General features: G+C 38.0%; 1 protein-coding gene across 6 annotated transcripts in view; it reads right to left on the reverse strand.

Annotated features, from left to right (window-relative positions):
* Positions 1 to 23,426, reverse strand: part of LOC121738381 (tyrosine-protein phosphatase Lar) — a 459,738-nt gene that overhangs the window by 15,089 nt on the left and 421,223 nt on the right. For 3 of the 6 annotated variants that reach the window (XM_042130380.1, XM_042130386.1, XM_042130385.1), the window contains 11 exons: positions 23,096 to 23,119; positions 19,201 to 19,301; positions 18,556 to 18,618; positions 17,920 to 18,049; positions 17,452 to 17,602; positions 15,477 to 15,613; positions 14,450 to 14,746; positions 11,845 to 11,853; positions 11,048 to 11,187; positions 10,389 to 10,493; positions 9,386 to 9,483 (listed from right to left, as the gene is read on the reverse strand). In XM_042130380.1, the coding sequence (XP_041986314.1) occupies positions 9,386 to 9,483; positions 10,389 to 10,493; positions 11,048 to 11,187; positions 11,845 to 11,853; positions 14,450 to 14,746; positions 15,477 to 15,613; positions 17,452 to 17,602; positions 17,920 to 18,049; positions 18,556 to 18,618; positions 19,201 to 19,301; positions 23,096 to 23,119 (1,255 nt within the window). The remainder of the gene's footprint in view (positions 1 to 9,385; positions 9,484 to 10,388; positions 10,494 to 11,047; positions 11,188 to 11,844; positions 11,854 to 14,449; positions 14,747 to 15,476; positions 15,614 to 17,451; positions 17,603 to 17,919; positions 18,050 to 18,555; positions 18,619 to 19,200; positions 19,302 to 23,095; positions 23,120 to 23,426) is intronic. The other 3 variants (XM_042130381.1, XM_042130382.1, XM_042130387.1) reach the window with 3 other exon arrangements.

Below are 23,426 nucleotides of genomic sequence, written 5' to 3' on the forward strand. Positions count from 1 at the left end.
TTATTGAACAGTAAAATAATTAAATGAGCGGTAAAAATTAATGAATGATAGTTACGTGTGGGCAGTAACGAATCGGAATTAGTCTGTAAGAAATCTCATTCTAAGCAGTTTTTTAAACAATGAGGTGGTAAAATATAATAAAATCGGCCAAGTGCGAGTCGAACTCGCCCATGGAAGGTTCCGTACCGTTATAAAGCGAAAGTAAGACGGTCGCCGGCTGCTGCTGCAGCACGCTCGCTCGGCTCCCTCTGTGTTGTGGTCTAAGCTCTAACCTAACCTACTCTTGGACTTTCTGGATTGTGTTTGTTTTTGTTTTGGCGCCTGCGCCCATCGAACCCCCCCCCCCTTTCGCGGGGGTGGGCTGCGCCCTCCCGTCCCCCCACTACGGTATCCGTGGTTAAGTAGGCCTTCTGTTAAGTCGTTATTGAACCGCTCATTCCATCATTTTTATCTCTCATTCAGTTATTGGACTGCCCAATTATTTTTATTACTGTCCATGTTTTACAGTCGCAATAATTAATCAACCGCCATAAAATTAAATAACTGCTCAATATTTTTTTAAACTGATCATAATAACATCTCAAATATTTAAATAACCGCTCAAAAAAATTATATCGTGCAGGAAACCGGTCTCGAACGCTTCAACTCCCAAGCGGCCACATGTGGTGTACGAATTCGGACATCTATAACCGGACCCACTCGTTCGACTCGAGCGATCTTTGCACGAAATATTTGAATGTGAAGTTTTGAGAATACACAAACTGTGTTACGCTCGTAAAAATCTCATAATTCGGTATTTTATTCGAAGATGAACTTTTCTCACATCCTGAGAATTATGCCCCAGGTGCGTGTGATCTATGGCGCGGGCGGTTGCATACTATCTATATGACTATCTCGCCGCTATCTAGTGCGCGCCCGGCCCCGCGCCGCTCGCTTGACAGATTAAAGCGAGACGGCAGACAGTTATTGTACTAATGAACGCTAAACGCAATGCATAAGGTTGAAATTAGGTTGTTTTCCAGAATAGTAGGTAATTGGTAAATAATATCTCGGCAATTTCGCGCAGTTTGTATTACTTTGTATGGAAGTGAGACATGCATGTTACTTTATCGAAGCAGCTTTCTTCTCAGAAGTAATGTCAAATGTGTGCCTTACGCTCTGGAGTTAAGGCTGAATTTGTTATGTTTAATTTTGGTGACATTGGTGACCCTGACGTGGTAATGATGATGATGATGATGAATGTAATTTGCATAGTAGCATATGCTTTCAGTTCTTAAAACAGAGCCTTAGCTCCCAAACTTGTATTTATAAGGAATCCGGAGTTCTGTTAGTATCTTCGGAACCATAGTATATCTCGGTGCAAAATCTGGCGTTTTGGTAGCATATGCTTAGGATGCTTCCTATAAAACCAAAATCACTATATGATTTAATATAAATTTCGAGGAGTTCCCTCGATTACTCATGGATCCCATCATCAGGTCACCACTTTTGTGAACATGGTACCAAATTGGAGTGAAACCTAATACAACAAAACAAAAATTTCGAAAATCGGTTCACAAACGGCGGAGTAATCGTTGAACATACACAAATAAAATTAAAAAATATATCCACCGCCGAACATATAACCTCCTCCTTTTTGGAAGTCGGTTAAAAAGTCCCTACTAGTTCAGTAAATGAAGACAAAAGTCAGGTAAAACCTCCGAATTCGTAGTACCTTCATAGATTTGGATGAAAATTTGGGATTAAGACTGGGTTGCACCAACTAACTTTGACTTTAACCTTAACTATAACCGGAAAAATTGACAGATGTCGTATGAGAATATGGGGTGTTTGGACACCATATTTAACTTTAACTATAACCAAGCCTCTGGTGCAACCCAACCTAAGTAAGTTAAACCCTCTAATTTAAAAGTGACATTCGGTCATACTCGTATTGCGCTTTTTCTATTTCAGGGGTGAAATTTACCAGTTTTGCTAAAAATTTGTAAATTTTTTTTTTATCTCCATAGCTATGTTAATTTTTAAGTTATCGGGTTAATTTAAGAACCATTTAAAGGTAAGTAAGGTCAAATTTTCGTTGTGTTGAGTATTGAAAACGAGCTTTAAGATCGTCTTGAAAAATATTTTTTAAAGCACTCGGTTTAAAAAAAATAACGGAAAATTTTTTGAGGTCATCATTTATGCTAAAGTAAAGAAAAGCCTTTGGGATTAACCATTCTGAATTATTTATTGTACAAATAGTGAACGATTTATTTTTTGTTTTTTTCCAAAAAAATTTGAAAGTGTCTCAAGAAAGATTTGGAGTAAAAACTCTAAATCGAGCAAAAATTATCGCGTGGACCGCAAAGCTCACACGCTTGAGTATGGCTTTGGAAATTTGATTTATTTAATCCCATCGATCCGGCTCAATGCGAGCCTTCGAGCTGTGACTTTTGCAGTCCACACGGTAATTTTTACTCGATTTGGAGTAAAACTATCGAGTTAAACCGTATGTGAGTACTAAGCATTAAGAAAGAGTATGTCATAAAATGCATCGGTTTACCGTTATTTAAGTTTGAATGCTTATGCTGGGTTTCCACAAGGCACAAGCGTCCACAAATATCGCTTGGAATTTGGAAGTCATTTACAGGCTTGTGAGTGCGTCAGTGTATTACGTACGAGCACATAGTTACATACAAGCAAGCGCCCTTTGATCTGTGTCCAAAAACCGACATTACACCGGGTCGGATACAAGCGTCCACAAGCTCACGCAGAGTCCACAAGCCAAGCCAGATACTCTCTTTACTAGGGTTTTTTTTAATGAAATAAAGGGGCAAACGAGCAAACGGGTCACCTGATGGAAAGCAACTTCCGTCGCCCATGAACATTCCCAGCATCAGAAGAGCTGCAAGTGCGTTGCCGGCCTTTTAAGAGGGAACAGCGTTATAGGTGAGGGTAAGGAAGGAAAGGGAAGGGAATAGGGGAGAGTAGAGAAGGGAATTAGGGAATAGGGGAGGGTAGGGAAGGGAATAGGGTAGGGGATTGGGCCTCCGGTAAACTCACTCACTCGGCAAAACACAGCGCAAGCGCTGTTTCACGCCGGTTTTCTGTGAGAACGTGGTATTTCGTCGGTAAGCCGGCCCATTCGTGCCGAAGCATGGCTCTCCCACGTATAAATTTGTTGCTATCACCTTTGTTGCCGTCGCCGGTCTACCACGACAAAAATCCCGGACATTTGGCCGAAATATGGCTATTTCCCCGTACACCCATTAAAAACTATTTACTATTACGTCCCAACTGTTTCAACAAAAATTTGTAAAAATTTGATTAACTCAAGTCCTTGAAATCGTACTTGATTTTGATCAAAGAAGAAAGAAAGTGTGTATGCTTAGCGAGTTTTTATCTTTCGTTTATTGCTGCCTGGCTAAAAAGTTGGATTTCTCTCCAACAACAAAAGTGTCCGAATTTCACCCGGACACTTTTCAAAAACCCGGCCGGACGCACCCCGGACTTCAAACTAGGACAAATCCGGGGAAATCCGGACGGATGGCAACCCTACTCTTTACAAGCTTGTGCTTGAGGACGCTGGTCAAGCCTTGGCAAGCATAGAAACGCAGCATTAGATTTACGTAGGTACTTGCCGAAAGAGAATATACAATAATTCACCTATGGCTCACTTTGAGTGATTATAATAAGGTATTTCAGAGTATAAATCAATGATATTCTATGTTACTATTGGTATAAATGAAAGTGGTTTATTTTTTATTGGCTTTAATTTTGGTTATTACACATTTTTCGTAAAAACCTATAGTTTCTTAATTAATTATGAAAAACCGCTTTAAGACATGTATTTTTCTCATGCAAAAACATAGTCTTTGATCTTTAGTAACTCAGAAAGTACACGGACGTAAAAAAAGTACGGACGTAACCTTCTCTAATCACGAGTGAAGCCTAGTTATGGCCGCCCGTGTAGGACGTGTGCGTGATATGAGGGTTGCCATATAAATCATAAATTTCCCTACTTTAAAATTTTGTAAACTCAGACAAGTTAAATGTATTTTTTATACTTAAACATATTTTTATGTTTTTTTCGCTTCAGAAATATTATTTTTATGACACTATAGATAGAAAAAAAACAGATATTACGTACAGCGAAGTATATTATTTACATAACATTATTAGTAATAATGATTATGTACAAACGTTTACAATAATAAAATTATTACTAGCTATTTGACCGAGCTTTGCTCGGTATTCGATAAAACACGAATAAAATGACATTTTCTAAAAATAATTCCTAGCTAGACAGATTTATCGCCCCCGAAACCTATATAAGAAACCTGTATACGAAAAGATATAAGATACTTAAGTCCCGTAACCCGTTTCATCAAACAATCAAGTAATGTTAAATAAATAATGGCTTGTTAAATCAGTTAACGGCCTGTTAGAGCTATCGAGAGTTCTACCATGCGCTAACGTCAAATCAAATCACCTAACATGGTGTTAAATTTATTCCTGGTCTAGAGGTCCATTCAATATTTTCATTCCTACTAGGTCTCAATGACGCTCGGGTGACTACACCAATAGCACCTTCCCTCCCCTACTACTGAAGGAAATCTAAGACAACAATTTTATCTATGGACGCTTCACACCACGTCAGTCTGACCCCGTGCTAAGTACCTGAAGGACTTGTGTTACGGGTACCAGACAACGGAAATATATTTAATACTCTTATACTATTAACTATACATATATTTAAGATTTTTATTATATGATACACATATTTAATACACACCCATGACCCAGGAACTTTGAAAACTTTGTTCCGTCGGCAGGATTCGAACCCGCGACCCCCGGCTTGAGCCACCGACAGCCCACCCACTGAGCCACAGAGGTCGTCAAACAACAGTTACCTATATCCACTTTTGTAAATTAAAAGTTCCAACGCCTCACCATTCCTAATACACAAATTGCTGCTATTGTTATTTGATAATGTGATGTACTAACATAGTTTAAGTTTCAATTATATTATTAACTAACACTATGGATTTTTGTTGTGATCCGAAATAAAAGTTATTATTATTATTATTATTATAAATTAAGAAATTAATAGGGGTGTAGACTATTTTTAGAAAATATATTTATTTTACAGATGTACCATCAAGGAAGTTGATTCCTATGCAACTGACAGATCAACGTTATTTGGTCGAATACTTATGTCAATTCAATGTTAATTGTGATCTGTCGGCTGGGTTTGACGTAACGCAACCAAACTACTTAGGTCCCCGATTTGCATAGGAATCAACTTCTCTGATAGTACATAAGTATTTTGGTACACCTAAAAATATGTATAAAAATAAATACACTCTTATTTCAATAAAAAAAATCACTTATTAAATAAAAAAAATATTATAAAGTTATTTATTAAGTAAAATATGTCCATTTTCGGTAATTCTATAATACAAACTCTCAAAAAAACAATAATTTGTATTAGATTTCGTTTACTGTCTACACCCCTATTATTGTATTCCTGCCTAATTACTGGTCAATAGTATGCTAAATACTTACATGACACTAATAAAAGACAATAAAATTAATTATTTGATTATTTAAAAATAATTTAAAATTTTCCCCGGTTTGGGGAAAATTTCCCCACTTTGTTATAGACATTACTGACCTGTTGAAGTTGAATTAATATTTACATTATTTTATCAAAATACTTTAAAAATATGTTATCTTACCTATGAAATATTATTCCTTGATGTTTTTTGTGTAAGGTTGTATTGTTCTTGCACCATTTTACTACACAAGATGGCATATTTATTTTTATTTATGAATGACAAAGATGTGTCACCGCGATGCAGTCTAATTGCGTAATGGCGGTACGATCGGCTTATTACAGTGCTAGTGTTTGTGCAAGATGTGTACATATGATCGCCTGGGCTTATTAAGGGTGCTTCACTCATTTCTTAATGGCGATCCGTCCGTATTTTTTTTACGTCCGTGAGAAAGTATTGATTTATTCGAAAAACTTTATAAAGTTTTTCGAATAAATCAATACTTTTCAATACAGTTATACAATATAATACAGTTATATAATAACAAACTAGCTGTCCCGGCATACGTAGCTTTGCCATTATATTAAAAAGAATTTAGTCCATATTATTTTATTGAAGTGACTAAATAAGTATGTTACCATGACAACGTCCATCGCTATCCTGCCGCACAAACGATCGCCGTCAGTCTCGAGTTGTAATAATTTGCTATTATTTATTCAACAAATGCACTAACCAATATAAAAAATGTAGCCGATTCTCAGACACACTGAATATGCATATAAAAGGTTAAAATCATTAAAGCCGTTTCGGAGGAGTACGGTGACTATCATTGTGACACGAGAATTTTATTTAATATATAAAATTTTGCTTAGAATTTGTTTGTCTATCGATTCCTGGGGTAATTTTTATAAAAAAATCATCCCAGAGAAGGACTGGCATCCACCCCCAGGGCGTGGCATTCACGCAAGTTGGCACTATGTCACTTTTGTTTCTTAGGGTATCCCCCACCTACTCACCAATTTTTATGAAAATCGATGGAGGTTCAACGAAATCGGAGGTGAAAAACTTCACTGACTCCACTATACGTTATAAATTTAAGATAATTGATCTAAAACTCATAACGTATAGTGGAAAGTAGGGTAAAGTACTATCATTATTCTATATATTGTAGGGTGTGCTTAAGAGAAAGAAAGATAGAAAGAAAGAAAGAAAGAAAGAAAGAAAGAAAGAAACTTTATTTTATAAAAATAATTGTACATTAAAAGAAGAAATAAAACATTCGAAAACCATATCTACCAAATTGGTGCTTAATATAGTCTCAACGCTGATTTTCAGTAAGCACCTTATAGTAGGGGAGGGGAGGGTGCTATTTGTGTAGTCACTCGAGCGTTATGGAGACCTAGTAGGTTTTTTACGATAGGTAAAACCGATAAAAAAATAATAATAGCGTTTTTTATTTTAGCGGTGGGTTCAGAAACTGCAGCTATTTTAAAGTTTTGAAAAAGAAAATATATTCAAAAAATTGGTTATTTAGGTAATTTGTAAACATATTTTAGAGAAGAACTGTAATTTTAATTGGTTTTATGTTATTGTCTTAATTTATGTGGTATTTATTGTATTTTATTTTACTGGGTAATTTATTAATAGAAATTGTTTTAATATGAACTAGCAACTTATTTATATTTTGAACGCTATTTGCTGAAAGAAAGCAAAATCACTGATAGCCACTTAACATATCAATATTATCAATTTATCGCTCTGATAGCATATTATAACTAATAACAAAAATAATATTATTTTATAATACAGGAACTAGAACTGTGTTGGATTCGCAGTACTTAGATATTATATTAAGCGGAGTTTTTTTGTTTATTTAGAAGGTAATCGCGCAGTTTACGTTTGAATTGCTGATAGGGGGAGGAATATTGTTCCAGCATTTCGTAGCCATATATTTAACACTACCACGGAAAGCAGATTTACTAAATGACGGGCATATAAGCAGATCGGAATCCCGGACGTCTCGCTTGGAAAAGTTTAATTTCTCATATAAGTATATTGGCCCATGATATTTAATTACACCAAACAATAAGGAGGCAAAATGAAGCGTCCGTTGGTTTTCCATTTTTAGAAAATTGGCTTTGTTGATGGAAGGGGTGACGTGGGCTCGGCGAGAGACAGAAGCCAGTGCACGCATTTTGAACTCGTTGAAGATTTTTTTTGCTTCTAGAGAGAATGCCACGAGTAATTACGTGTCAGCATAATTTAATTTTGATAGTATTAAGGTTTTATAGAGTTTAAATTCTAAGGTCTTCGGTAAGATATTGTAAATTATTTTTAAACGATATAAACAGTTTCTGACTATTTGTAAAGTGTTTTCTTCGAACTTCAACTGATTGTCTAATAGGCCTAAATTACGAGTGACGAGTAATAAGACCGAGTGTTGCAATAAGACTGCGTTTATTATAATAATAAATTGGGTTATATTATATTTTCTTATTACACTACTACACCACTCATCCATCCAAAAGAAAAATAATCAGCCAAGTGCGAGTTGAATTCGCGCACGAAGGGTTCCGTACCGTTATAGAACAAAAATAGGCCAAATATTGTGTTTTTGTATGGGAACCCCCCTTAATTTTTTAATAACAATTGCCTTGTTGAGCCTAACATTTAATATATTTCGTACACGTCTAATCCGTCCAATTTTATTAAATATGTTCTAACTTCTTTTAATTCCTCGTATAATTTTTCTAAAGTCATAATTTACCAGTTTACCACTAAACGTAGAATTTATTTTAGTCTAAGTTATAACTACTTTTAAAACATTTTAAGCATATAAAATTACAGTGATTAAGCGCGAGTAGGTACACACAGTAAAATAATGAATACACGATTAGTAACTTAAAATTCAATAATAAGTTTAATAAAGTCTCTACATTCGGCTGCTCGACAGGAGATGTAATAATACTTAGTTAAAAAACGTATTTAATAGTATACGATTAAATACGATTTTAAACAAACCTTTTATGCATTATAAATGCACGTTAACGACACTTTTTTTTTCACTCCGACACTTTTTTACATTTTCGAGAAGTAGGACTAAAAAAGGACCTCCGGAAATGATTACTGTTTATGTCCGAGGCTATCCATCCCATGTGGTACCGCTTATATATTCGGTACACGCTGTACAGGAATCCCAAGCAAAACTTGCACGATGATAATCAGCAAAATATTAGTGGTGGTGAGATGAAAACGGAATTGTTCAATTCCGGCTTGATTACTGCCAACTGCATCCTGGACAATCACGGTCTCCTTTGATTGTTGTTTGCCCATTTATCCCGAAAAATAAAGTCTTCTGACTTGAAACACTAACACACCGTAACGCGAAAGAAAAATGAACACCATAATCTTCAGCACTGCACAGAAATTTCCATCCCTTATACGGAGAGTCTCATATTCGCGGCGCGAAATCCAATGGCAGGGTCGCCATGTAGGGTGTGTTTTGAAGACAAGAAATAAAACCGAGTGTTGCGTTTATTGGAACGAAGTTCCTTATCGCGCGTTGCGAAAGGGGGCTAGACGGAAAAAGTTGTAACGACACGACACAAAAGTGTCGGCATGTCGGTAAGTATATTACAACTAGAACAAAAATGCTATAGTTGTAAGCTATGCGGTAGCGCGTGTTTCTCTCTCTCTGTCTATCTCTTTTGTTTTGAATGTAAACAAGTTTTTGTACATAAGAAATAACTTCGTTCCATCCGGGTGTCCCTTGACACCCTCAAGTTTTCTTATAATAATAAATAGGGTTATATATTTTCTTATTAGTTAAATTACACTACTCAACTTACTTGAGATTGACGGTGGGTCGGTTTGGCACTCCGCCGGGCGTCTTGACCGACACCGGCGCACTGCGGTCACCGTCACCACGCCGCGTCAGCGCTGCCACCTGTAAGGAGAAAAGATAGTCACAACCTGGCGAAAATTAATTAAATTGGAACTAAAAATTTTGCCACCTGTAAGAAGAAAATATAGTTACAACCTGGCAAAACGGTTAAAAATTAACTAAATTGTTAAATTTTCTCAATGAGTTTCTAAAATATAGAATATCATTGAATTTTCTACACAAAAATGTATCCATACTTAGCAATGCTGGGTGCAACAAAACTAAGTGATAATATATTAGGGCTTTTTTTATATTTATTTAATTTGGGGCTGTCTATGGGCTCTGAGCTCATATCCTTTTTTTTGCTATCTTTGTATTGTTTTTCGTACCAAGGATAAGTGAAATAATATTATTATGTAATTGTAATAAAATATAATAATTGTAGTCCATTACGCCATGGACTATTTTTTTAAATAATATAATAGAATATAATAGATAATATTTTAGGGTTTGTATGTGTCCCTTATATTGAGTTCACTGTGAAAGTAGCAGCGCTGAAAGAACATTTTTTGTGTGATTTGTATGGGCAAGCGCCCGAAATACATGAATTTTCCCATACAAAAGTTAAAAAGTTACTTTATAGCGCTGCTACTTTCACAGCAAACTCTAAATTAACACCCTTACAAACCCTAAAGTATTATCACTTAGTTTTGTTACATTCTGTATTTAATGACATAATCATGTATCACTCGCAAGTCGCCTAAAGAAGTTAAAAACTCTGGAACTGTCACCAGCGGTATTTCTGGACCAATACGACCTTCCTTTCCGAACTTTCGAGAAAAGAGCTCTTCTAATGTTGCGAGTGTCAATGGGCAACGACAGTTGCTTACCATCAGGTCACCCGTTTGCTCGCTGGCCCCTTTGTTTTACAAAAAAATAATAAAGAAAAGTTAACATGGAAACCTCACCTGCACATTGTACCGCGTGTCCGGCTGCAGCCCGGATATGTTCAGCTCTAACGTCACGTCGTCCATGACGTTGAACCGCATAGGGTCGTTCAGGAGACCCTTGCCCTATAAATGATGGTTTATAAAACATAGCATGACGCATCATTGTCTATCTTCTGAATAAGCTTGTAAAGGTGATCGCACATTTATCGCACACTTATCCAACCTGAACTAGGTTGGTAGGTAAAATTCTCAAACTTGGGTGGTGGATCATGGATGGCTAATAGTTAGGTTGGAAGATTATTAGGAATAAGTCAATTTTGCCGCCCTCATTTTATGCCGCTCTGGGCAAATGTCCGGCTACGGTACGATGCGGACAAATATGCGATCAGCTTTAGGCGAATTTGCACGAATCTAATCTAAAGTTTCCATCGGGTTAAATGTGATGTTGTTGTTTTTTATAAATAGGATGAACGATAGAGGTAACATGGTACTTAGCCCATGATTAATTCAAACCTAGACTCGTTCAAGTGACCACAATTAAAAAAAGTCGCAAAGTGTCTGAAGACTTTTATAGAAGCCGTGTTTCGAGTGAAACTTAGAGCATATTTTGTGGTAGAATATAAATTAACAAAAAACTAAGCAAATATTGTTATCTAACCAAAATATGAAGTTCTTACCTCTTCTCTAACTTCCTGCACGTGTACATGGTAGCCGCGGATAATTCCGTTCTTCTCCTTTTCTTGGGGAGGTTTCCACGTGACGTGGATCGACGTCGAGTTGATGGACGTCACTTTCACGTCTTGCGGCTCCCCGGGCACTGGAGGAATACAAATACGGTGTTAGTCTGTGAGCCCCACTAACACGCACAGACCTAACGCCCTATCAGCATCTACGGGAGCGAACTAAAAACTATCTAAAGCTTAACATCATAGGGTCTAAATTCCAATGAAGCGGTACACGCTCTCCGCGGAGCGTCTAGCGTCTCGTGACATATTGCAGTGCGGTCGGTAACATCCCGTCGCCAATGCTGATAGAGTGCTTCGGTCTCGGATTCCATCTCTCAGCATCTCGATCGGGCATTTGAATACCAACACACACTAATCAATTTATCTTTTACGCCCTTCCATAACCAATGAAAAACCATTACCTTTCAATCCATATCGTTAAGATAAACTAAAAGTCAAGCATTACAAGTTAGGTAAGTTTACCAATATCCAAAAGCGGCATATCTACGGTCGGGTATACTCACTGCAAGGGTTCGCTCGGTAGGATAAGCTTAGTGTGTGAAACTTCGGTTAGTAGTAAAACACACTTAACGAGTAATTAAAAAAAACGAACATCAGACAGACTTAAACAGCCCGCTTGCAGTTTGTCGTAGGAGTTAAGTTTATGTGCTAGGAAGAACATACTATTATAAGCGGAGGCACAAGCACAAACGCACATCTAAACAAGCACTATAGTAATTTATACTCACTCTTGATAGCTGTACGGGTTACCAGCGGCCCATACAAAGTCAGTGACGAGAGAAAAAAGAGAAAAACGCATTCAAATACATTTAAGACAAATTGTGCGAACATTGCAGGGCGAACGGAACCAAGTGAGAGATTACGAGTAGAACGCTTGTCGGCAAATGGGGGTCTCTTATTTCACTTCCTCGTGTATTTCGAGCTCTCTAGAAGGCGCGCCCGGGCTAAGCCGCTCGGGACGGCTCCGCTCGTGTGCATCGCCTTTTTCTACTCACATGCAGCGCCGACGAATGGAAACTCGAATTTATTTATTAAGGGCGACAATGTTTCGGAAGCGCTTTACGTATGTTAATGCTCGCGTCTCGAGCGTGCACGGTGAATAGAAGAAGACTAGGCACATTAGAATTTCCGTTCTCGTCCTCGTTGCAGTCGGTTCACTCACACGCACATGTATTGATTATCGCGACGGCGCCGATTCTGTGTGTGCTTCGTTGGGTCGCTCTGGTGAGGTGTTGGTGAGTGTGCTCTTGTAGCCGACGGCCGCTGTGTGTGTATCTTGTCGTAGCTCGCTCGTCTGTCCCCAGTGAGGTCTGTTACAGTGTCTGTGTGTCCTGGACTCGTGATCCTTACAGTGACTGACCAATATCGTTCTCGACCGGGGCCGAACTTGCGTTCCTCGAGATTTCACCCGTTCCCTTTAACCATACATATGTACGTACGAGTATTCTGTATGTCACAATATCTAGTGTGCATGCACGACGATAGTTGGATAGTATAGAAGATAGAAGAGAAATACGTCTACTGCGAGAAGTAGTAGCTTGAGAGCGGTGAGATAGACAGAGAAAGAAGGAGACAGAGATAGCGCGTTTTCTAGTCCGAGCTGAGCAGTTCGGGTTTTACAGGCGAAGAGCGTTGCGGATCGGACCCCTCGGATCTCTGGACCGAATGAGTTTAGGATAATTTTGGATCGGATCCTCGGGACCTGTCGGTTTGAACCGCAGCCTTCTAATAGTACAGTCAGAGAGTATCGAGTAGAGAGGTAGTTGTGAGTACAGTAGCATGCGCGCGTGTCGTGTCGGCCGGTATTGGTATTCAAATGCGGCGCTCGTGCCGTGGACCGTGTTCGGCTGCAACCGACTCGGAGACCTGATTTGCAACATTCATAGGAAGATATTCACAATGTACAAGCCTCGGATTCTGTGAAATTCGGTGTGGAACGTGACACTTTCTTGAGGTGTATAGCGCGACTGAGAAAATATAAAGATGCGATGCTGCAAAAAGTAAATCAAATCTCGTCAGTGACTCCGATCGCATGCAGTCTTTTTATTTGCTCAGTCGGGCTACATGTTAGTCAAAATATCGTGTTTTGTAAGGGTTGTACATAGCGGACTTTTGTTCCAAGAGTCTGAGTCGGTATTCGAGCCTCTCGATGTACACTCGCTCTCTCACCTTGTGTCGTCGCTGTGCTGAGTGCTCCTAAAAGTGCTGCGCTCGCCGAAAACGATCGTAAATATACGAAAACCGATCGTGTTCAGCGAGCTAACCTAACTGGTGCTCAGTGAAATTAACTGAACGAAAATAGTGCTGTGTCGTTAAAAAGCATGCAAAATTGTGTCCATCGCTAAATACTCAACAACTGTGCGTCAAAATCAATATATATAACGGTGCCGTCGACACTATACCATGTGCTATGCATTTCAGTGAGTGCCATCTTAGCGGATCTGAGCGTGGCGCGCCGGGAGACGCGCCACCAATCATTACATGTGACCAGTGAGTGGAAACATCGCTGTCCAGCGACAGATACATTAAACCAAATGGATGTGACCATAATACATATAAATTGGCAAGCATATTACTGTTACGAGTTTAAACCTCCCTTAGAATCCTGCTATACGCTTTCAAAAAAGGGAACAAAGAAAAAATGGCATTAGTAAGTTGGTAGTAGTTGCGAACTGTCATTATAACTACTAATTTAAACATGGAGTTCCGATGTAAGGTACCCACCACCGTTTCGGCATTAGCAAACATTTGCATATCAACAAAATTCATTACGGGCCAGAATGGAAATAATTCGGGAATAGTTCGAGGTACGAAATTGCTTGCAAGTGCCGCATTACTCATTTAGCTTCATAAATTATATCCGTTCTGTCCGCCATCCAATTACTAGTATAAAATCACTCGTAAATATTTAACGCGTTTCGACCCGGATGATTTTATATTATTCGTTACCCATCTCCCAATTGCGTTGACAGAACATTTCATTAGAAAATATTATAAAAATATGCGATATCAAAGGATATGAACATAAAAGCTGAGGTCCGGACCGTCCAGTATTATGAATAGCATATGAAAATACTTTTATCCGATGATATTACATTTTGTGATATGATTAATATAATGTTCGGGATTAGCATTTTTAGTATTTATAGATCTCGATTTTATGTAGACGAAAATCTGGGAATTTTAATCCCATCGATACACTAGCTATTATTAGGTAGCCTTTTATAGTATTATTTGCGAGTACTGAGATATATAATTTCTAAATAAAAATAAAAAAACAGATCTACATAAAATCGAGTCGGAAAATGAGATTGCATCGTCGTGGATACGTACCGTCTTCGTGCGTGCGGACAGTGACGGGGTAGGAGGCGGGGCCGTCGCCGACGCTGGTGCCCGCGAGCACCCATATGCGGTACTCGGTCCAGCGGCGCAGCTCGTCCAGCACGAAGCTCGTCTGGTTCAGCTTAACCACCGTCGCCTCCGAATCCCCCCGCCCGGATTCCACACAAAGAAGCTTATAGTAGGCGATGCGGCCGTTCGCGCGCTCCGCCGGCGGCGGCTGCCACGTCACCCGAATGGCGGTCGGCGATATCGCCACCGCCGTCACGTTCATCGGGGGCGCTCCGGGAACTAAACACGCTCAAACATGAGACAAATCCGACAAATCTGAAACTGAAATGGACTCCCGCGTCCCGTTACGACCTAGCCGATGCAATCACTGAATGCGATAAATAAAATGTGCCCAAAATGAATCGTTAAAGCATGCATTGAGCCGCTCGCCCGTACAGCCGCTCCCCATTCGTCCCGCGAGTTCCCCCGCCCGATGAAATCTGCGATCATCATAACAGGGCACGCCCAGCACAGTCTAGTTGGATATTTTACTAAAATATATTATAAGTTTACAGTGCTGGGCATGACGGTCGTTAGAAATAATCCGAGAGAGTCCTCGGCGAGTAATCACGAACAACATAAAGCTACAGGGTAGAGTCTGCGCATTCCGCTCCCGTCCTGCGCACACGTTACCCTCGTCGACGAGTTTACAATAACAAAACACATATTGTGAATAAACTTGGTGCGTGTGCTGTTTACTGGCTGCGTGCCGGGCAGGTGCTTATGTGAAATATATTAGGAATTTACCTGGCAAAACTGTGCTTACTTTACTCTCTTACAAAATATCAACGCGATTGGGGATACCATGAACGCTTACAAACTTGGGAATCATTCTTGGATTCTTCCAAGTATATTACGTTAAAATAATTTTGTAGAACATCGATTTCCTCATCAGGTTTCACGGTATCTCCAATTCAAACACTGTACGACCACTCTCACACGCTAACCTGCGGACCCGGTGGTCACATACCGTATTGTTTCGTCCGCACGGCAATGGGCGGGGTGGTGGCGCCCTCCCCCCGCTGCGACCTCGCCGCCAACCAGATGTAGTACAGGGTGTTGGGGTACAGGCCGTTGAGGGTGTATGTCTCCGTTATCGGTATCCGTCTGGGCAATGCAAATATTTGTACCATCGAACAAATTGATCAATAGACAGATGGTGAATATACGTCATTTGATTTGGTTAGGTCCTGGATGGCAGGATGTTTAGAACAGTATTTTATATTTTGAAGACCTATATTATGCACTACATTCTTGCAATAAATATATTTCATTTCATATTTCATTTCATAGGTCAATTGAATGGGAGACGTGAGTCGTGACTCGTGTCGTAACCTGTTGGCTGGTTTGATATAACGCGATCACATCACGAAGGTCGGCCTATGAATCAACTTCTCTGATAGTACATACATAGACATAGGACAATGACATTACGAAAATATTTAGGGCCTGTCTCAAAATCGCCTAACAAATGACCAATAGCTTATCCAGAAGGTCTCTGTCGCTTAGTATACAGTCAGCGGCGACAAAACTATCTGAAGTATCTGGTAAACTATTAACTATTTATTAAACGATTATAAAAATACTATTTAAATGTTTCCAGAAGTTTTGTCTCTGTCGCTTAGTATACAGTCAGCGGCGACAAAACTATCTGAAGTATCTGGTAAACTATTAGCTATTTATTAAACGATTATAAAAACACTATTTAAATGTTTCCATAAAATGATCAATAATAGCAAGATTTCTTTGAGTTTATCAACAACGGCTTTTTGGTTTTAACAATTATTAAGAGTTACTGACATTTATGTACCTAATGAATGGGGGAAAATTAAAATCTAAAAAGAACTTGGAAAAAAATGTAATGTACAAAACACTCCTATAAAATGATATTACTAAGCAGAGTTGAATATTTTTTTAATTAAATAAAATTTCCTCTGCTCACTATTTTTATAATCTGTGTATTTGAGTTGACAAGCAATCAGCAATCAGCAATGAAGCAGCAAATACTGTTTTGAAAAATATTTCTGCCAAGTATCTGATTAACTTTTCGTGTTATTGTAGGCAAAACTAAACTATTTACCGAATTATTATAATATTAGCAAAAAATTAGTTCTAAGAAGAATATTGTTGAAGTACGTCTACGGGCTAATTAATGTATTCGTATGTCTATAAAATAAATGGTAGATAAAAATCCTCTAATAGAAATCAATAATAATATTATGGTCTGGACTCAAGGCAGGCAGACATCACAATACATCTACATTTAGTAGCGTAAGGTCAGCTGTGTTCTTAAAATCAAATTTGTGGAACATACAGACATGTTATACGCGCGTACGACTCTAAATTACGGTACGGTAAACTAAAAATTAAGTACCTACTCTAATTTACAGTACGGTATTGTTCTGCTGTCTAAAGTTATCTGAAAAGACACCTGTGCTGCCGGCACAGGTGTCTTTTCAGATAACTCGTGCACATGATTCAGGCGGTCTCATGGCCTAAGAAAATAGTGTAACTCGGAAGAAAAACTGTACGAAATGGTTAAAAATTCCATGACGCTGGCAATTCTGATATATTTTTTTTGAAAATATTATTAGTTTTTAAACTATCTATAGAATTTTGTCGAAACTGGTCGTTTGCTAAAAATTTATATAATACGGCCTGTATAGTATATACATAGACGAACCGCAATAATTGCAGTCGGAACCGACTGCTCGAGACTGGTCGGCGGTCGCGTTGAAATTTGCACCGACCGCTCAAGAACTGCTGGAGCGGTCCGTGTATTGCGGATATGAATTTAGTATGAAAACTGCAAATCCCCGTGCGGCGACCGCATTTTGCATTTGTTTTCGACTACAAGATGCGGTCCGTCTATGGCCGGGCTTAAAGTTATTATAGTGAAATTAGTGCAAGAAGATTGTGTTTCATCAACGTCAAGTTTCACTCACTTTCTATGATGCTCCTTGGCGTAGGTATCGTTCCAGTACAGTTCGTATGACACGATATTGTCGCCGGCGTGCGCGGGCCGCCGCCACGTCAGCATCACAGACGTCTCGCCCGCCTCCACCGCCATTAGATTCGACGGTTGGGACGGTACTCCTACAAAAACGTCCAAGACTCAGATAATAATCACACAACGTCGTTGCGCCTGCCTACAAAGACGTATGTTAGCAAAAATATTAAAAAAACATGTTATATTAATTCGCCGGTGCAGCAACGACAGCAGATAGTTGGGCGTTGGGACTTACCCAACACGTTTATCGATTCTTATGACATGAAGATAGTCCGAACGTAAAAAGTAGACGAAGGAGCCAATTTAGTCGACTGCGCGAGCTGTCTAAACAGACAAAATACTCTATGTGAAGCTTTAACTGAAGCCGCATATATTAAAAAAAATATATATGCAGCCATTTTACCTTGCTGCGTCTTGACCTGAACGGGCGCGGAGACGGGTCCCGGTCCCACCAGGGTGAAAGCCTGCACGCGTATCGTGTACACGGTGTGTGGTGTCAACTCGCTGATCGTGGTTAGGTGGTTGTTGTCCATCTGTATCAATCAATCAGTTTATTATCCATACTAATATTATAAATGCGAAAATCAGTCAGACAGACAGATTTTCGCATTTATTATTTCTTAACGACCAAAGCGATTTTGCTTAAATTTTATATGAAGTACTGGTTCTTCTTAAACCGGCACTGATAACTGTCGCTACGACTGCGCTCGATTGATCGATTTTAGGCCATTAAAACATAATACATACCTATTTACAACTACATAAAATTATAATGCGATAAGTTTTCGTACAAAATATACTTGAACATTCAGATCAGTTTTGAATACCTCAGCTTAAAGTATTTTCAGCATATTTTCGACAGCAATGAGCTCGGATACCTGTCACGTTAAGTATTTTTGAGGTAAAGCTACCCTTATCTAGCAAATTAAGCCCTAGGCCTTATCTGGGAATAGTCGACTTAGCGCTTTTGATGTCTGAGAAGGATTCTGAGTCTAACTAAGTTCCAGATAAGTAAATGTAAATAGAAAATAATAAATACCATCTGTGATTGCCAAGACTGCAGCGGTTGCGAGGGGTCTGACGTGTAGTAAATTTTGTAGCCCTGAAATAGAAAACAGATTTAAACACCTTGACTAAAACGATTTATTAGTTTTTCAACTATGACACCATCCACACAACATGAGTCAAAATTATAAAAAAGGCATTATAAGAATGTGTCACGATTCATTCCATAAGTTGAAGTTCTGGAAAATTAAGCTGATCGCACATTAATTTTATTATTGCCAGCACCGCACGTGTCGGACGCACCGCATAGTACACGAGATGCGGCGCGTACGGCGCGTACGGTGCGGACGAACGTGCGAGGTTTCACATCATTTCATACAACGAATTTTAAAATTCAACCACAACAACAGCCACGATCGGCGCGTGTGTGATGATAAATGGGCGATGATAACCTTCAATAGGAATGACAGGAAAAAACAGAGCTTGTAGCCAAAACTTTTTATTTATCGCTTCTTTATGGAATCGCGATCAAAATATATGAAATTGACATGAGACGAGTCGAACGTCAACTTCATATTATCGAGTAGGTATGTCAATTCCATACATTTGATCGGCAACTCTATGAAAAAGCGATAAAGAAAATATATATTGGCTAAAGGGGCTGAATAAATAATATTACCGTGACTTGTCCGTTAGGTGTGTCGGGGTCGTCCCACTGTATCACCATGGTGCTGGAGCTGAGCGGCCGCACTTGGACATTCTTCGGCGCCGATCCAGGTTCTAGAAAAAAAAAAACTTTGTAAGAAGGATGGAAGAATAATATTGTAATTTGAATACTTGCTTTATTTTGTGCTATTCCCGTTTTCTCTCAAGTTCTTCGCATTTATGAAAGAGGGAGAGGCCGATATCAGACGGTTCATATTATGTTGACTTTCATCAGAAGCGTAGCGACTAGCGCGCCTTGGCGGGTCCCTTACAAAAATTTGTTTGGACTCACTTTGGAGCCCTAAGGTAATAACTAATAAGGTTGCCTTATTTTACTTTTAAGAAATGGAAAGTTTTTATTAATTTTTGCTTACGCACGTTAGGGGCCCGTACATTTGATACGGTATATACGGCGGTAGCTACGCCACTGACTTTCATCTATTATTTTGCATCTTAAGTCACGCATAAACTAAAAATGAAGTTTAGTGCGCAGGTTTTTATTTAGATTTTCCACACAACTTGCGGGCAACATCTAGTAATGTTGAAGCGAAACATCCTCACATTGCTGGTAACATTAAGTGCTATCGGGGTCTAGAGTCTAGACTCTAGTGACAAAATGTCTATACGCTCGCTGTGTTTACTGAGACCGAATCCGACACAGTATGTGGGCCGAACGAGGCACTTTACACCATTCTAAAAATGTTTGTTACATAACGGACATCAAATTTTGAGTTTAGGTGTCTCGGGGGTTCATTCCTATTATTCATTACTAGCAATTTCAATAATAGTTAAAACGTGTTTTACTACTCTTTTAACATGCCCCTGACACGTTTTTTCAAGTTTATTTTCAATGTAAGTACAAAAATTTTACCCCTACGATTTAATTGTAAGTATAGCCATAGATAGATAAGTATAGAAATAGATATAGATTGTACTATAAGTTACAACCACAGTTTACTAAGTAATTTTACTGTTACCCACATTTTCTAAACTGCCACATTATACTATAACGTAGTTTAAAACTCTTGCAGTCTTATTTAGTGCCGAATTTATATTTCTTATGAGAGTAAGCCAATCTATTTCCTACATAATATGTAATCTGTAGGGCCTCTATGGACGCTGCCGCCGACATAGGACGCCGTTGTCCCTAGGCCGTTGTCTATGACAGCCTATTTATAAATCCGGGGCTAGTCTCATTCACAAAAGTTATTATGCTCTGAATGTAGTACCCCGGAATCTCCTACCGATAACAATAATTGTACGCATATAATAACACCCCACAATGGAAATTCCCGTTAGATAATATTAATTAGTATTTCCGCAGATAGACGGATCTTATTAATTTTTATTTGTGTTAAATTACAACTTTGATGGTGAAATAACAAAGAAGATTATCGGCAAAACATTTTCCGCTTATTTTAAAGGATCCGAATCCTTTATCCTTTATGAATAATAAACAAAGATTTGAAGATCGGATTTAAATTTAAATGATAAGACCGCGGAATTAATCATGATCGTAATTTGCGAATGAGAATTTTAAGAAGCTATTTTGACTAAATTATAATATCGTAACTAATACCTACGCTAGGACGCGCAAAATCTACGGATACACATAAAACAGCTTTTCCGTGTGAAATGTGAATTGATACCAAAGATGTTATTAACCATGTATCCAATTCTAATATTTTAATGCACAATATTAACGATGCTTTGTAGCGATAACAATATCCGACGACATTGTAATATAGTTTAAATATGATTTTTTATTATAAAATAAGGGGGCAAACGAGCAAACGGGTCACCTGACCCCGCATTCCGCGTTCAGAAAACATTTGTAAAAAAATATTTTCAATATAAAAAAGTGAGTTTCAAAATACTAGAATCGGGGTCCTGATATGCGCTGAACCGTGGGGCTGGCAGGACTTATTAAAAAAAACGAAACAATGAGAGGGAAACTCACAAAGGCGTCACTTCTCGTAATCGACACTGAGCAAGGGCCGGAGCTACTAAATAGGGCCCAACAATAAAAGTTCGCGGCTTTATTATATAATCCCGTTTTGGGACATTCTTTGTGCCGTTTTTAACATTAATTTCTTTGTTGACGACCCGTCAAAGTAAATCGTGATTCGCGCTTGTGTGGTTCACGTGCTTTTTTGCTGGTAATAAATTAGGTCTACAATGTACATCATCACTGCATAGTATATAAAACAAAGTCGCTTTTTTCCTCATGCCCCTTTGTTCCCTTTAATCTTTAAAATTACGCAACGGATTTTGATGCGGTTTTCATTAATAGATAGAGTGATTAAAGAGAAAGGTTTATAAGAATAATAACACTAATTAAAAAGTGGAGTAATACTGTGATTTTTGGAGTTTCTAATGTGATGTCGTAAATAATTACATTTTTTTCCGCTTACATTGCAAACGCAGGCTGAACCCTACGAGATTTATCAAAATAATGTATTAACTATTAAGTATTGTACACTATGAAAAGGTCTACAGAAAACTCCGGGATGGTATATGTCTATCTCTTATGGATATCCCACTATATAATGGCTAATTTTCGAAGCGATTTTAACCAATACGGCAATAATACTTATTCAATTAAATACTTTAAATACATTATTGATTTAATTCATCAAGCCCCATACGGTCACCGTGACCAATTCTATTGTGTGTCGTTTTTCCACGATCGACGGGTTAAAATAGATCTATATGGATCTTTACAGCATATTATTTAAATGAATAGTTTCGAAGATATTACATATTCTAAAATTGCGGGACGTAGCTTTTACGGCGGTACCGACCAATGCGGGCCACGGGTACTAATGAATATAATTAAAAACTACTGAATCGATTTTAATCATTTCTTCAGTGAGCGACATAGGCTATATATTTTATACCCGTGCGATGCTGGGGCGGGTCGCTAGTTCCAATAAAAAAAAATATTGCAACGTAACAGCTCTCTAAAATTCTTTAATTTAAATAGCGTGAGACTGACTGACAGTTATTGAATGTAATAGCATAGAATTTAAAAAGCTACAGGTACACTGAATTTTTAACGTTATGCCATAAAAATTTCAAACGCTATAACCGTTTACCATTTGTTCTTCGGCATAAAAAATTTAAGGCCAACGTCGAAAAAAAAACAATAAAAATTGTTCCCTCGTACAATTGAGACCACAGTATTTATTAATGTTTCCATTAACGTCATAATATCTTTTCGGCTTTTATTAAGTCCTGTCGCGGCTGTCGGCCCGGATAATTTTAACAAAGATCTTAGGAGGTAAATTTAATATTTTCCCCGCATAAAGATATTATATTATTGGGTGAATTTGCCATAAATGCGCCGTCTAAATCGTCTTTCCTTGTATTCTTTTTATGAAGATGTTGGTACTTTTATTTTCACTGGCAATGATAATAACGAGACGAAGAAGACATTAAAAGAAGTTTGTTTAAAAATATTATGAGATTAACGTACAAAGTAAGTTTACAGTTGTTGTGTGTAAGACAATAAGACATACTTCATAAGTTAGAACACAATATCGAGCAATATGCGACAGTAAACTGTATAATATCAACATCAAAACAACGATTTAAAACACACACCGTCCATATTATGAGCACTATTAACTTGAAGACATTTATACATCCACCCCCTTACATATCAATAGATCTATACTGTATAAAAAGATAATATATAGTACAACAATATTATTTGTCCTTGTCTGCCAAGCGACTTTCGTAACGTTGCAGACAATAACAAATTATATTGTACTTTACCATATAGAAAATAGATATTTTTATCATTAAGAAGGTTACATTCTACATAATATCTAAGCAATACTTAAGAAATATTAATTAAAACTTACTCGCTCCTCCATATAGTGAATCCACTAGAAATTGAAAAATTGAGAGCATTAGTCATTTTAAATTTCATTACTTTGAAATCCACACAGTGCATCAGATAATAACCGTGATACTAGAAATTATAATTAGTTAAATAAAAATAATGGTGCATGGATAAAAATAAATATGCACTACATCTACTGACTACATAACTGTGCAAAATAAATAAATGAAACCCCAAACAACATGGACGTAGCCAAGCCAGCATATCGAAAGGGTTCTTACAGAAAGAGTTTAGGTTAGAGTAGAGAGAGATGAAATTTTAACAACATTATTGTCAAAAAAGGTATTTTG

This window comes from Aricia agestis, chromosome Z (assembly GCF_905147365.1).
Source record: "Aricia agestis chromosome Z, ilAriAges1.1, whole genome shotgun sequence".
Lineage (NCBI taxonomy): Eukaryota > Metazoa > Arthropoda > Insecta > Lepidoptera > Lycaenidae > Aricia > Aricia agestis.